We start from the raw sequence: 16,646 nt of genomic DNA, 5'->3' as shown, positions 1-16,646 counted from the left end.
GAAATAGCTCACGTTTTTATACACGCAAACCTTTGATAGATCCGGCCCAATGACTTTATTCTTGTAATTTTATGACTATTCTCTTTGTGACTTTATTCTCATAATTTTAGGACTTTATTCTCACAATTTTAGGACTTTATTCTCATAATTTTATCACTATTCTCGTAATTTTACGACTTTATTGTCGTAATTGTATGACAATTCTCCTTGTGACTTTATTCTCCAAATTTTAGGACTTTTTTCTCGTAATTTTATGACTATGCTCGTTGCAACTTTATTCTTGTACTTTATGACTACTCTTCTATTTTTGTGACTTTATTCTCGTAAGTTTATGACTTAATTCTTGTAATTTTATGACTATTCTCTTTGTGACTTTATTCTCATAATTTTTTTAATTTCTCCTCATTATATTTTGACTTTATTCTTAAAAATGACTTGGAAAAACGCACACTTTTTTTGTCCTTTACAACAGTCTAAATAACTGAAAAAAATTGCTCTTCATTTTTGACTGTAACTTTACTAACGGCACCCCATAGAGTTGGGCTGAGTGTGAGGTGAGTAAATAATCCCTTTAAAGAGAGGGTGTGTGTGTGTGTGTGAGAGAGTGTCCCCCGGATGCCCATGGTTGATGTGGCACTCGCTGCATTTATCCCCTCCTCCGCCTCCTCTCGATTGGTCACGCCTTAGCTTCGCGGTGCATATGGGGGCAAAATGGCTGCTTCCAGCTCCCCGCAGACCCAAACAATAGCGGAAAAGCTGTCTGCTCTCTGCCGCCGGGAGTCCGATGCACTGCGGACCGGTGAGTACCGCGCGCCCTGACTTCCTGCGCTGCGCGTGCTCCCTGGAACAGCGGCGGTCGCGTCGCGCGGAACGTCTCGCGCCGCATCTTCAGTCACAGTGTTTCCAGACAACAGCCATTAAAAAAATATTTAAAAAAGCCAATAAAGAAAAAAAAAAACCAAACCGTCTAAGCAGCATGGAAAGGAGAGTCCGTGTCGCTCACAGCCTCACAGGTAGCGCATGTCAGGAGCTCCATAAAGCGGTTCATTGTTATTGTTCCTGTTTTCCGACACTAATCGGGACATGTTTTGTTATTTTCAGTTGTTAAATGTGTAGTTACAGTTTGTGAGCACTTAACGCCTGAGTTGTTCCTTTTAACTCGCCTCGGGTGACGTGCGTTGTATATTTATTTATTTTTTAGCGCTGCGGGAAATGTAAAATTACCTACAGTTGCCCAATCCTCGCCATTTTCCTCTGCTTTGATATTTGATAGGAGGACACGCTGTGCTTTTCAACTGCGTCTGCATTTTAAAACAAACTGTCTGAGGCGTTTATAGTTAATGCTGGAACTTTATTGGACTAAAAGTAGGAGCTTATAAATCATCTTCTCACAACTTATCCGGATAACTAGATTTAAAGTGTCACTTTTTTCCTGCAAGTGTCAGACTCGCCCACTATTTTTAATTTTTTTTTTCAGCGTTAATGGGAACAAAGTCTGATTACTTTATAAACACGCTCTATTGTTTTTAAATCAATATTGATTCTCCTCACCTCCTTGTGTAAATGGAGGTTTGGGTCACATCTCTCCTGTGAGGAGATGGAGTGACAGGCGCAGAGCCGCCCTCCACTCTCCAAGCATTGTCTGTCTCTTTCTCATTTAGCCATTTGTCGCAGAATGTGGCACTTTTGTCCCAGGAATGCATGACTGCGGAGAATCAAGTCTGCCATATTTGCTCTGGTGCAGCTATGACTCTTTTGACAGGAAACCATCCCTCCTATCATCTCTGATATTTGCATTTCAACAGAAAAAATGTCAGCGAGCCTCTGTTTGTGTGGGGGACTGAAAAAAATGCAGGAAGAGAGCTCATTTTTCTGATTATGCTCAGCTTTTTTATTTCTGAATATCTATAGTTATATATGTAAAGTTAATTATTATTTGTTATAAAGATTTATTACACTTTGAGGGATGATTGTCATTGATTGCAGCTCACCTTTAAATAAAACTGTAGGCTACATTACGTTTAACAGAAAATTAGAATATTCCCAAACAAATAATAGTCTGTCCGATAAGGGATTAAAAATAATTTTTTAATTCATCTACTAGGACAGGGGTAACCAATTAAAAATCAGTGGAGTCCGAATAAAGAAAATCAACAACCACTAAAGGTCCGGCGACATTTTTAATTATAATCTGTTACTTTAAACGCAATTTAACACTCAAATAAATTGAGGTTTTTATTAGATTAGATTGGATTAGATTAGATTCAACTTTATTGTCATTACACAGGTACAGGTTCAAGGCAACGAAATGCAGTTTAGGTCTAACCAGAAGTGCAATAGCAGCAAGTGCAGGATAAATAATGGTTCTATAAATACAGGACATGGGTTTCTAATGAATAAGTATGGAGATGAATTACATTATAAATAATGAATATAATATATAGGTCACTAGTGTTATGAACTAAATTTACAGCTGGATATGCTAATAATATATATATCTTAAGTATTTTTTGAAGTAGAGAACAGCAATGGTTCAGTTTGGTAAATAGACAATTTCCTGATTCACATCTTTTATAAAACACCTGAACTGAACGTTTTTTTTTCTTTTCTGGCTTAATAAGAGCAGTTGACTTCATGCTGCCCTGCAAGGCTTTAAACCTGGGTTTGAATGGCGACAAAGTCATTCTAAAGCACATATCAAGGAGCTCATTCTGAGCCTGGATCCATGTTTATTTTTGATTCTGTTCATGATGGAGAATCCTGCTTCACAGCAGCAGGTTGAGCCAAACATCCTCTAAATGTGCAGGGTCATCTTTGAGCACACCATTTCACTTTTCTTTCACCAGTTCACCGCAGTTCTTCCAACAGTCCACACTTTCTTTCACATTTTCTCATCATCGTTACTAGGCTTGCCACAGGTTTGCCTGCTGTGTCTAAAAGTAGCAGCAGCCCAGACTGACAGCTCATTGGTTAATTGGTTAGAGGGCTTTGCCGTACAAACAGGAGAAGCAGCGCAAGTGAAATCAGACACTGCCGTCGGATAACGTGCAGTTATTTATTCATATTTTAAGTCAGGTTGGTCCGGATTATCCAGCAGGTGGGTCTGGATCTGGACTGCGTCCTCTAATCCATGACCTCTATACTGGGAGATTAATACAAATTAAGTCCTTAGAAAGCTTATTGTTTTTTCAATAAAGGTGAAAGTTAAGAAGAAAACCTGTTACTTGCAGGACAATATACTTATGGATTCTTTTTTAAAGCCTTTTGGTTCGTTTTTAAACTAACTCCCTCAAGACTTACATCCATTCAGTGACCGGGCATTTTTTATACTTAAACTCAAGACCTTTTTATGCAAAGATGCTTTTAAATACTCAGTACTGTGGAGTTTGATTCTGGTTGTCAAACTTCTTATCTAATCTATAATTTGTGCTTGATTATATTGTTAATCACTTTGGCCGTCTGATTGGCTGTTATAAAGTGCTATATATATCAATAAATGAAGGATCCAGAGATAATGTTAGTGTCTTGGTTGTTCAGGAAGGCACAGAATCCAGGTTTTTAGAAGTTAAGAAAGAAGTTTCCACAGTCGGAGAGGATTTTAGGTGGTATATCATCCTCTGATGTTGGTCCAGATGTGTTTTATCCATGCAAAGCCAGCACAGACGTCTGCCAGGCTAATTCTTTATTCCAGTTTTTAAGAAACTCTTAAATGTAAGTGTGTGCAATGAATGTTTCTAATATTAGGGATACGTGATATTGGCGTTTTGCCTGATAACCAGTTTTTTTAATCTTAGACCTACTTACAAAAGTTATGTAGTTTACCTGCATAGTTGAGGAAAATAGTTCAGTCTTTTTTCTGAAACTTTAAAAAAGCAAACATTTAAGTTTACTTCAGCACGTCTTCTTTGCCCGACTCATGCATCAGCCAGGTGGTGCTGAAGGCATAAACTCACATCTTTGTCACAAAAACAGCAACTCACCTGCATCGTTACTGAATTTAGAGTCCGATATTTTTGAAAAAAGTATCTTTTCTGATAAGCTTTCTAGAAACACTGATGATAAACAATCATAATATTTAATCCGTCCAGCTTAACCATCAACTGTTTTTCATTTATCATGCTCCATCTTTGCCACAATCCTGTGGTGCTTTAAAATATACATGGTCCATGGTGATCAAAATATACGATTAAAAAGTATTTTAAATAAGCACTGTAATTGCATACACAAAATGATATTTTATTTAGATACTATCTACATTTCATAAAGTGGATACTTGTATTAATTTAGGCAATTTTTAAGCATATCTTGACCAAATTTTGAATTTTCAAAACCTGTATTTTACTATATTCCAGATTTTTTTTTTCCTTTTTTCCCAAATAAAACATGCTTAGACTAATTTAATATATTAGGAGGACAAAAAGTTAAAGTGTTGTAATCCTAGAATGTCATTTAAGATTATTAAATAACTATTGTTATGGCAACAGGATTGACTGGTGACACATTTATTTGTTGATTATATAATAATTGGGACAATAAAATACTAAGAATCACAAAATCTTTATGTAAGGAATTCATATACTGACTTAATTAGGGTAAAAGGGATGGCTCATATTTGACACCCAATATGTTGAAAGCTGCACATAGTAGGACTTCCATAAAATGAATGGATAAATTAATTTAACATACAAATAAATATTATATTTGCTGCTCATAGAAGGTCTTTATTTTAGAAGAAATGCAACCAGAATAAACTAATTATAGTTAGAGGATTGCAAATCAAAGATAAGGTTGAAGTTTTTGTCAATGATATTGCTATAGATGCTTATAGAAGTAAAACAGTCTAATTAAAATCTGTCTTTTTTGTACAATGAATTTTAACCTCTCATTACCCACCGTTTTAAAGCGTTTACAAATAATAACTCAGAATGCATGAAAATTACACTGTTTACCAATATAGACATGTTTGACATAACTGGAAAGCTTAGATTCTCCACAATTCAACCACCAGGTTCATTTTATGGACACAGCAAGCACAGATATAACACAGATATAGCAGCATGTCAAAATGTACCATGACAAAGCAGCAGCAAATACAATCAAGCATGTCTTTATAACTGCTGTTCAAAAACGACCTATTATTTTCAAGAATAAAAAAAAAGCAACTTTGAGTCTTGTTTGAACTGATGCAGCTTGGGTGTTTTACTCACCCAATTTCTATGTATATATTCAGAAACTACAAGGTGTTAGCTTTCAAATAATGTATTGCATATGTAATTTGGGCTTGCAGTTCCTCAGTTATTTGCTTTTCCATTTGGGTCTGCAAAATAGGCAAATTTCCCAGAAATTAGGTGGAAATTTAGAGGTTAAACAGTGAATTTCTTTAGCACTGAATTTTAAACACTGAATTTTTTTTACACATTGAATTCATTACACTGAATTTTTATCTGGTGAAAAATCAGCTGCAAAAAAAATCATTCAAAATTCGACTGCCAATGTGTGACCTTTCAATGCACTCAAGCTAAATCAATCTACACTCGATGCAGTCAGGAAGCTTCTAGCCAATGAAATTAGCTCATTCTGTCAGGGGGAAAAAAGGACGTTTGCCACCTTCAGCTTCTTCTGGATCAAACCAACAGCCTTGGCAGACAGGGGTGCTGCACCTGCTGTCATCGGCTCAGTTATTTCACTCAGTCCGATTAGATAAAAAACTCTGAAAAAGCTACCTGAAGTTTTGTAATAATATCTATTTAGCTAGAAAAACATCTCATTCACCCAACTGTTTTGTCACGTGACCAAATGATCTCATTTCATTAGCTAGAAGCTGCTCGACTGCATCGAGTGTTGTCCAAAAAGTCAACACATTTACAGTTGAATATTTTGCAGCTGAATTTTTTTGCAGGCAAATTTTCACCAGATAAAAATTCAGTGTAAGGAATTCAATGTGTAAAAAAATTCAGCGTTTAAAATTCCATGTACAAAAAAAAGGCAGATTGCAAAGACTGTTTATCTTCCATGGATGCTGGCTACAGAATAAAGTCTGATAGTATTACACCCGTTGAGGAGATCATGAGTAACAGGGTTGTGTTGCTGTGAGGGAAAGATTTATGAATTTAAAAAAAAAGATGCTTAATAAGAGGTTATAGTAAAAAGGTTGCATATGTGTTGAGGAACACATTAGAGCAAGGGTGTAACTTTGTGATGAAAGTTGGTGGTGATGCTCTAAGGGTGGCGGCTGATGGACCTACAGTTACTCGACTCTAAAGCTTTCAATAGGGTTTGTATTTTCCAAAATTCAGCTCAAACTGGGCATCTCTGCTTAGACTGCTGCCTCTACGACCCGGATAAAGCTGAAGAAAATGGATGGATGGATGAATTATGTCTTAGATTTGATTTGTAACTTAGTCATCATGACGAAAGGACAAGAAAAAAAAGTTTTACAGTATGGGATGTTCAGGAGCCTTAGAATCACTTTTACTACAACTACAGTTTTATGTGTGAAAGACAACTTTAATTTACATAACAGGTTCATGTTTATATATTTTGTTCATAGGTAATTTACATTTTTCAAGGTAAGGAAATAAAATGTCCTCCAGTTTTGAATGACTCGCATATCAGTGACTTTAATCGGTTGAATGGCCAATGTCGGATATTTAGTTTTAAAGCCAGTGTTAGTAGATACCGATAATGTCGGGCATTTCTAATTGATTTTACATAATTGACATTTAGCATTTATTTTGTATATATATCTATATACATATAGAATCAATAGATATTAGGGCTGAACAATTTTACCATAAATCTGAATGGCAATCATTTTGAACCAATATTGCGATTTTATTGCAGCTGCCCTTTACACTAAGAAAAAATATGTAGATGTTTCCTTAGACGGTTTCAGTTTTTTTCTAGTTTGGCCAGTGCCATTTTTTTGGCCCTGATACCCAATACCTGGCTGTGTACTATTGGATGATACCGATACCGATACCATCTGTTTGAAATTGATGTGTGTGTGTATATATAAAGAACCACATACTACTTAGATGTAAAATAATTGCCATCATGGCTTTGTCAAGCTGCTGCCTACCTTTGTAAAGCAGGAAAAAGACTAAAACAAAGTAAATCCAGTTTTTATTGCTTACCTGGAATGGGTGACAATAGTTGAATAAACTTTTGGTTCTCAATTTGATATCGGTGCCCTTTTTGTTAATACCCGCCGATAACGATACCAACATTTTAGTGCTGGATCGGGGCCCCGCCCGATACTGGTATCGGTGCAACACTAGTTTTTCCATGACCTTGTTGTAGGAATTTTCTGTCAACTTTGTGTGAAAAGGTTCCTACATCCTGCAACTGTCTCTTCCTCTCTGTATTATGGCAAAAAAAAAAATAAAAAATAATAATTATTGCCATCTAAAAGGCAAATATTTATCTCACGCTTTTACATGTGATGTGACTAAAACTGAATGCCTCTACCATTTGGAAATTGGAATTTTGCAAATGCAATCAATTGCCCACCTACCGTAGGTTTATAGATAAAATCAATTAAGGATGCACAATATATGTTATCTGTGCATTTTAAAATTCAGTCTTGTATGTATTGTATAATTCAAAGCAATATAAATAAAGTTTTAAAATAACATTTCTAAGCAAATATTTTTTGTCTACATATTTCATGTTTCTGAAGGACGTGTTATCGTACGTCTTAAGTGTATCACTGTGGCCTTTTAAAAAAACATTATTATAGAATAAAATGATGAGTCCGCCATGTTTACTAGAAACGACTATAATTATTCGCCTCTATGGAATCTGTGTAGGTGATGACAAGGATGCGGCAGATGAAGATGATGAGGAGGGTCTCCGGCTGTCGCTGGATGGTCTGTGCTCCAGTGTGGGGAAAAAGGACCGGCTCACTCAGAGGGAGGATGTAGGCACCAAAGGTGAGAACAAAACACAGAAATCATTAATTACACCAGAGCTTAACACAATATTTCACCAAACAAGCACAACTTTGATATATTTTTTTTTTTAATACTTCAATTTGAGGAAGGAAAAAATGTATTTTTCAATATTGATTGTAGCTTTTCAATTGCTCAAGACTTAAGCTCTTTGCTCCCAGCAGCATGCTTTAGCAGCACCATGTTTCATTATTTAATAAGAGTGATGATGATTATATATTAGCTTTCCACCATAAATTGCATTTTGCATTTCGGATGAATTTTTAAATTTTTTTGGACTTGTGTCTGATTCTTTCTGGCTCAAAGGGTAAGATTTTATGCCCTCATAGCGAAGGAAAACTGCAAATATATAACAGGTTTGGTCCTTCAAGCAGTTGTGTTCAGCCAACAGCAAAGCAATCGTGAACCAATTTCACTCGGGAAAATTCATGTCAGAGTGGAAACCTCACAAAGTCTCCCAGATCAAACGTGAGGTCAGGGTAGGGAGACATGGCTTAGGAGGAGGAAGGAAAGGCTTGTTGTGGACTAATTTGGACAGAGAGAAAAAGGATGAATAGATGTTAGGTGATCAGATGTTACATACAGATGTAAACTTTTTGACAATCTTAAACAATTAAACTGTCAAAATATTTCTAACTTTTTTTGTTGATGCATTTTACAGCCCAGAAGTGGAAGTGTGAGGTCTGCGACTCTCAGTTCGAGAGCAAACGTGGACTCTCCATCCACTCTCGCGCTCACCTGCGCCAGCTGGGCGTCACCGTCTCCGACAGCGGCTGGTCGGCCATCGATCTGCTCCACCGGGTGGCCATGGAACGCAGCATAGACGGCAAGATAAGCTCGTCTCTTCTCACGCCCAAGAAACCCTCCTTGCCTGTTTCTCTTAAAGATGAGGAGGACATGGAGCTGGACGAGAAACCCATCCCTCTGTCCATCCTGGCCAAAGCGGCAAAGGCGGTGCCGTCTGGCTCCGCCACGCCTACACCTTCTCCGGGTGCTTCTCCAGCTCCGGCTCACTCCAACTCGCCTTCCTCAGTAGTGAAGAAAGCCCCCATTTCATCTCTACTGCCCGTGTCTTCCCCTTTGCGCTCCCCAGAGCCCAAAGTTGGGGGACTGAAGGGCTTGACCTCTAACCTATCTGCTGCCTCTGCAACGTCAAAGCCACTTTGGGCTCCACAGGAGAACGATGCTCCCCTCAACCTCAGTAAGCATCATCTCTCTGGGATTGACTGGTGTTTAGTCTAATCAGTGTTAACTCAGTGGTTTCCTCTTGGTTTGCAGCACTGGATGCCGACTCCGATAAGGACATCGTTTGCCAGCTGTGCGGCGCCTGGTTCGAGACCCGTAAAGGCCTCTCCAGCCACGCGCGAGCCCACCTGCGACATTTCGGCGTGGAATACTCCGAGTCCAAGGGCTCTCCTATTGAACTCCTGAGCCAGCTGATGGACACGGACGACTTCAAGCACAAAGCAAGTGCGCTGGAGCTCGACTGTCCTACAGAAACGGAGGACGCCCCCGCCGCGCTTCCCACGGCGAAGCAGCCGGTGCTGACACTCTCCTCTTCTTCCTCTGCGTCACTCCTCTACAAGGTGACCACGGTCGGAGGTGGGTCCAAAGCTACCTCTTCCTCCGCTTCGTCCTTACCTGGCCGACCCGCCAAGCGGCTCAAGACTGCCTCCATGCAGGTCTTCCGCCTCAGCAGTGGCGAGCTGATGGCCCTTCCACACAGTAAGTGATGGTCGATGCAGAGATGTTCATGCCTCTGGTTGATTGACCAAACAAAAGTAGAGTAGAATTGTGAAACTGAAGGAAAAGTTTGGCTTTTCCGCAGTTTTCCGCCTGTGGTTTTCATTTTCTTTCGCTTTATGCTTTTGTTGGTCAGTTAAAAAAACAAAACAAAAAACTATGATGTTTTACCCTTTAAGTCAGAACTCTCTTGTTTTTTTTAGACGAACCTCCAAAGGAAATTGGCTGCGAATACTGCGGCGAGTATTTTGAGAACCGGAAAGGACTTTCCAGCCATGCCCGCTCCCACCTGCGCCAAATGGGGATCACGGAGTGGTCCGTCAACGGGTCACCAATCGACACGTTGAGGGAGATCATCACGAGGCGGGGCCTGCCCTGCGCTCTTCCTCTTAAGCCTCTGAAAACCCCTCCGTCGTCCTCTCCAGGACCCCCTCGCTCCCCTCTGTCCACTTCCTCGTCTCCCTCAGCCTCGCTCCTTGGCCGCCTGCCTTTTGCCTTCGCCCGCCCCTCCAGCCCGCCTCAGTCGGTGATGTCCAAGTCCAGCTCGGCCGCTCCGATGCCTTCCAGCGGCCTGACTCTCAAGCCAAAGCCCGAGCCGGTGCAGGTGGAGGTCACTGCGCCCGGAACTGTGGGGAGATCCAGAAGTTTTCCGGTTGACTCTCCGAACTCCAGCTGGAGCGGCTCTGATAAAGCTTACCCCCTCAACTTAGGTAACCCTAAAAAGATTCCTGTTGAATTCCTCCGTATTACCCACCCGATGAATGTAGTAATGCAGTGTTTGTCTGGTCATTTCTCAGCCATGTCCCACGAAGCGGAGCCTACGAGGGACATTCGATGCGAGTTCTGCGGGGAATATTTCGAGAACCGCAAAGGTCTTTCCAGCCACGCGCGGTCCCATCTAAGGCAAATGGGCATCACGGAGTGGTCCGTCAACGGCTCGCCCATCGACACCCTGAGGGAGGTCATGCACAAGCGAGGGGCTGGCGGCTCGTCTCGCTCAGAGCAAGGAGTGAAGAAAGAGTCCCGCCAAGGAACCAGCAGTCCCTTATGGGAAAACGTGGGAGGAGCCAGGGGGTCGGACGGTTTGGGTGTTTCCGGTTACCAGTCCTCCAAATTCCGTAAATCTCCTCTCAGTTTGGTGCAGTCTGGGTCACGGATCCTTAAACAGGGGGTGAGCTCCGTGGGTCAACCTGCGGGGAAGCTGTTCCGATTGTCCCCACTGGGTAAAAGGCCGTCATCAGATCAGGCCCAGTCGGCGGAGACTGGGGCAGCACAAGCACATCGGCTCAAGACCTTCTCATCACTTCCACACGATTTCTCCTACAAAAGGAAACCCTCGCCAGAAAAGCACGGACACCAGGGTGAGCGGCTGCTATTCTCACATCGGGTCCTTTCACATCAAACAGATTCCTAAACAGAACATCAAATCTCTTCCTGTTTTCCAGACCCCAGCTGCGAGCTTTGCGGCTTCTACTTTGAGAACCGTAAGGCTTTAGCCAGCCATGCGCGCGCCCACCTGAGGCAGTTCGGTGTGACCGAGTGGTCTGTGAACGGGTCGCCTATCGAGACGCTCAGCGCTTGGATCCGCAGCAGACCTCAGAAGGTTCTGGAGATGCACCGGAACTACATGCAGGGGAACCGCTCCACCCAGAAGAAGGTAAGAGATGGAAAAATGAAAACGGTTTTGAAATTTTATTCCTCAGTTTTACTTTAGTGTTCATTGGTTTCCAGTATTAGCTTTATGTTTTTCATACTTTTTATGTACAGTATTATGTATTCATTAGTCGGGATAGCAGCAGAATTGTGAATACACTAAAAATAATTAGATCCAAAGCTTTTTTTTTACTGAATCACAGTTTTATTGTCGTTTCATTTTATGGTTAAAATGGGCTTCAGTCATATCGTGTGCTATTCAGAGCTTTGACTGCATTTTTTTGCTCCTTTACATTTTTAACAGGCAGTAAGCTTGACTTTGGTGACATTAAGTCATTTACCTTTAGTCAACTTTTATTCTCCCTAAAAGCTAAAACACGTAATAAATATAAAACTATTTCTTCTTATTTTGAAGTTCTGGTAACTGGAAATCAAACGGCTCAAAAAACTAAGACTCAGTTGAAACCTTTGGATTAAAAAAGGTACTTAATCTTTTACTTATGACAAAGATCAATTTTACACAAATAGTTCATTTGAACCGACCTAACACTAGTAGTTATGAGTATTTATGAATTGTGCGTAATAAAAACTCAAAACAAGGCGCCATTTTTAGAAACTGGTTCAGTTATAGCTGAGGGGAAAAGAATAAAACATTTCATATCAGTTTGAAAAGTTGAGAAAAATGAAAGCAAAGTGACTTTATCAGTCATTTTAGAATGTTTTATTAGTTTTATAAAACACCATTTAGTTTCAGTTGGTTATATCTCTTTATTTCCTTATTTCAATCAGCAACACTTTTTTCTCTTTCTCTTTCAGTTTCAGTTTTTTTATTAGTTTACGTTTTTGAAAGGCCGATGCCGATATCAATTATTATGACATCAGTCTGATAGTTTTAGGTGAATTCTTGAAGCCAATATTAGTTTATTTTCCTTTGTTAAAGTCATAGAGAAGTCATATTTAAATGTCAAATCATTCTGGCTTAAACATGTATATAAATGTACTCTTCATAAGATGATATTGTCCAAAAATTTAGAAAATTTCTATTTAAAAAAAAATCCTGTCTTAAAATCTGTTTTTTTCCCCCGTTATCTTATGCAGGCAGGTTAGTTATTTGTCTGCTTGAACACCTAATAACGGTCATCTGTCAATCAAATATTTTCGGTCATAGCATTTTGATTCATATGTCGCAGCTAATATACGCAACGGTTAAAATGAGAAATAAGAATAATTTCCTTTCCCATTGAGTTCCGTCCCAGTGTTCACGGGGATGGACGTCTGTGTCCATCAGCAGGCGTAGAGCTAACAGAACTGGCAGCGTTGGGAGGCAAGGGCTCAAACATGTACGGCTGGAAGCCTTCTACACCAAACCAAGCTTCTGCCGCCCTGGCATCCTCTTCCACAACATCTTTGTCCCCCTCTTTCTTCCTCTAAATGAAAAATGTATGACGGAGGAGACTCATTCACGACCTCGGACACTAAACTCTCCTCCTCTTGCATGTTTCCTCTGTCCATAGCGTTCCTTGACAGTGTCGTTTCTAAGTCACCAATTTAGTGCTACTTGGTCCCAATGGAATTTGCCATTGGGAAGCTACTAGCGCTAAGCTGCTAACTGGTTAGCAAGATGCTTCAAAGAAAACGTCCGCAAACGGAAACAAACTTACTTGCGAACCTTCCCCCACAACAATCCCGCCCCCTTGATAAACGACTAATCACATTCACTTTATTCACTCGTGTAAAGTCGGGCACCACTTGGGAGAATTCAGAAATTAGCCGCCTCCCTACGACTTTAAAGGCTCTGTGTCTACACCTTGAAGCTTTCTCTCTCCAGTTATTTTTCTTAAAACAGATCACTCAAGACAAACTGTTTAAATAACACTTCATAACTTATATGTATTAAATAACCATGAGACATGGCAACAGATTTTGGGAAGTGGCCACGATTAACAGTTAAAGAGGTTTTTTATATGTTCCCAGTCTGCCACATCATCACTAGGGGTGTGCAAAATAATCGTCATGATGATGCATCGTGATTCTAATTTTCGTGATCTACTGCATCGATTCTTGACGGCAAGTATCGATTATTAATTTTAAAAAATTAATAAACAAGATTGCATGAATGGTTGGCGAACATCAGCCAAAAACAAGTGGTATACAACTTCCAGTCCAGTAGATGTTGCTGCGGATGTGTTGACGCACGCTGCCTTGTGAGCCGAGTCATTCAAAAACAAAACATGGAGGAGAAAATATTGGAATGCATCGCAATAATTCAAGTATAGTGATGCATCGTGATAGAATCGCATCGTGGCCTGTGAATCGTGATTTGAATTGAATCGTGACTTCTTTGGCAATACCCACCCCTAATCATCACATCATTACATCACACACGTTAGCAGATGAGGAAATATCCATGGCTCCAGCCTTATCAGAATATCACACTTTGTTCTTACTTGAAGGACACCGCTCTCATTCCTTTCCCAAATATTTGCCACATACAGAATGAAGATAACTGTATATCCGTACAAAGGGACTGTCTTTTAGATAAACTATTGTGCAAAAAAAACATCAGATCTAACATGCAAAAGGCAGCTAATATTAAGGCATAATAAACTCACACAACATCAATGTTAATTATCCCAACACTCAATTTGCATGATAAAAAAACTATGTGATAAACGTAACTGTAAAATGTTCTTTCAATCCGGGATCCCTTTGAAGAAAGGGTGCTTAAAGTGCAGCCCGTGTGCCATAATAAAAATACTTGAACTTTATTGAAGAAATTCACTTTCTGCATTTAACCAATCCCCTTGGGGAACAGTGGGCTGCCATTGTGCGGCACCCGAGGAGCAGTTAAGGGTCTTGTTCAGAGACCCAGAGTGGCAGTATGTGGGAGTGGGGCTTGAACTCAGAACCTCAGGATCCCAAGCTCTATCTCCTAACCACTAGGCCACTTCTCCTCTTTGAAGCAGTGGTGCTCAAAGTGCTGCCCATGGGGCATTTATGGCCCCATGAGCGATTAATGCAAAAACACAATTAAGAAAAGTATTTGGTTGCAAATTTATCTTTCAAAAACTAAACCGAAAAAATCTAAAAACCTTCTTAAGAGAAAACATTAAAGGAACAGGATAATATTTTGACCTTTTATGAGGCAAAATCCAAACATCTGTGGATTTGCTCTTTAATTAAACTTTGTAAAGCAAAGCGAGAGTGAGGCGTGTTCTCGTTGTTCAAAAACAAAGAAAAAAGTCAAAAATACAACAGTTATATTTCAAATCTACGATGATTTACACGTCTCTGTTCTACGGAAATTGGACTACTTTGCTGCTTATTAGTTCAGTTGACATTTTGACCCCCAATAAAAGTTTGGACGCCAACTTAAACTCAAACCTAATTATCATCTGAGACAAAACGCCCCAAAAGATGTTCTTCATGCAGTCTCAGATGTATTCAGATTTTCTGAATAACAACGTTCAGAAAATGCCGTGGAGAGAGAGAGGAGTGGAATCTGTTTTTCTTAAGTACTGAGTCAGGAGGGCTTGATCTCATAGGTTTCCGATGTTCCTGTAGAAAACATTTTTAAAAGCATGGATCGTTTTCCTTTCACAGCATATTTATGTGCTGCTCTGGGTTTTATCATGGAAAAAAGAACCCAGTGAAACACAACAAAGAACGGACAAATACGAAACCAAATAAGAAAAGGGACAAAATAAGAAATAAGATGACCTTTGTAGGATTATAAATAAGACTTTTAAACAAAGATATAAGCGATAGCTTTGCTGTTATGTTGAACCAACCCCTCTCCTTCCTGTGTTTCTGAACGGTCTCCATGCTTTCAGATGAGTCAGGCCTCTGCTGGCAAGGCGACAGACATTTTGTGTCCTGGAAAGCTGCAGACGTGTCGTCTCGCGGCTCAGAGCCTTACTGTTGATCCTGTGTCTTTTACTCCGTGCATATAAAAAAAAAAAAAAATCACTGTGGGGACGGATGCCAGAACCACTCTGCACTTCACTTGATAGTTACCATGGTAACCAGGGTCCCTGGCAGCTTATGTTTCATCTTCAGATAAATTATAGCGCGCTGTTGATGGAAGAAAATGTGTCATTTTTTCATGTCTGTCTGTGTGTGTGAGAGTGTTTTTTTTTTTTCTCTCTCTTGTTCTGAAATTACTTTCTGGTGCATTTGCGTCACTCCACACCTTCCCCCCCTGAGCTCTGATTTCCAGCATTTCTTTATTGTACTGGTATTATTCAACCCATCTATCAAAGTTGCAGCACGAGATGATTTGAAATAATATTTTAAACGTTCTATATTTAAAAACCTTTAAATTCTTCATGAAGGCTAACTGTATATGGCTGCATTCACAGGTGGTCACTAGGATGTTAAGCATATGTTACAAGATAATAAACGTATTTAATGATTAAAAAAGCGCTTTAAGTTGCTCTCTTCAGGCTGGTTAGACATTTCAGGGTGAGGTTGGGTGGAGCAGTGAGGAGTGTGATGTTGTCTGGCTAATAATAGGAGTGAGAGATATGATGAAAGCCTTTTTCATTTAGTGGAACAGTAAGACCTGTGTTTGTTCCTTGATTTATGCCGCGCAGAGATATTAATTTCCCCTTTTCTGCATTTTTATTGTAATTTATTGGCATTTCATACAAAAGACCAACAACACATAGAGGGAAAATTAATCTTTTGGGTATTTATCTACTGATGTTTTTGCTTGTTTGGTTTTCTTGTGTCCAATTTTCTTTGCAAAATGGTCGAGCTTAGTGAGATCGGACAGGAACGTTCCAGCTCATGAATGCTATCTGATCTAGGGATGCAACTAATTATTATTTTGGAAGTCGATTAATCAGTCCATTATTTTGTTGTTTAACTGATTCATAATTGGATATCAAAAGGTTCCTTAAAGAAGACCTTTTATGAATTTAACCAAGTCAAACTAAACCTTTTCCACTTGAGCAGTTCTGGAGTTTTGTTTTCATCTTAAATGCAACATGTTTACATATATATTTTTACAATTGTTGGTCTTAAGTGGGTTGCTCTGTTTAATCGATTACTAAATGATGATCATTTCAATAATGGATAAATCACGATTAATTGTTTCTGTCCTAATCTGATCCAAACCCTTTGTAGCGGTATTGCTGTATTATAGCTCTGAGTTGTATTTTTGGGGTGAACCTGTCTTCCGTATCGAGTCTTTCTTTCCAGGATTGTCCCATTTTTACCAAGATCAGTTTGAGTGCAGCAGTTGCTCCCATCCTCTGCTAATTAAGCCCACTCTTATTTATTTCTATCTTTCCT

At 39.7% G+C, this 16,646-nt stretch overlaps 1 protein-coding gene across 4 annotated transcripts in view; it reads left to right on the top strand.

The window, feature by feature from the left end:
• LOC107087676 (protein Wiz-like) overlaps nt 1-16,646 on the top strand; it is a 69,912-nt gene that overhangs the window by 41,173 nt on the left and 12,093 nt on the right. For all 4 annotated transcript variants that reach the window (XM_015379374.1, XM_015379375.1, XM_015379376.1 and 1 more), the window contains exons 9-14: nt 7,812-7,934; nt 8,614-9,153; nt 9,231-9,677; nt 9,899-10,405; nt 10,493-11,056; nt 11,141-11,352. In XM_015379374.1, coding sequence (XP_015234860.1) covers nt 7,812-7,934; nt 8,614-9,153; nt 9,231-9,677; nt 9,899-10,405; nt 10,493-11,056; nt 11,141-11,352 — 2,393 coding nt within the window. The remainder of the gene's footprint in view (nt 1-7,811; nt 7,935-8,613; nt 9,154-9,230; nt 9,678-9,898; nt 10,406-10,492; nt 11,057-11,140; nt 11,353-16,646) is intronic.

Source organism: Cyprinodon variegatus, unplaced genomic scaffold, assembly GCF_000732505.1.
Source record: "Cyprinodon variegatus isolate N-32 unplaced genomic scaffold, C_variegatus-1.0 Scaffold190, whole genome shotgun sequence".
NCBI lineage: Eukaryota > Metazoa > Chordata > Actinopteri > Cyprinodontiformes > Cyprinodontidae > Cyprinodon > Cyprinodon variegatus.
Note: the sequence above shows the minus strand (reverse complement) of the source record. Positions and strands in the feature narration are given on the sequence as shown.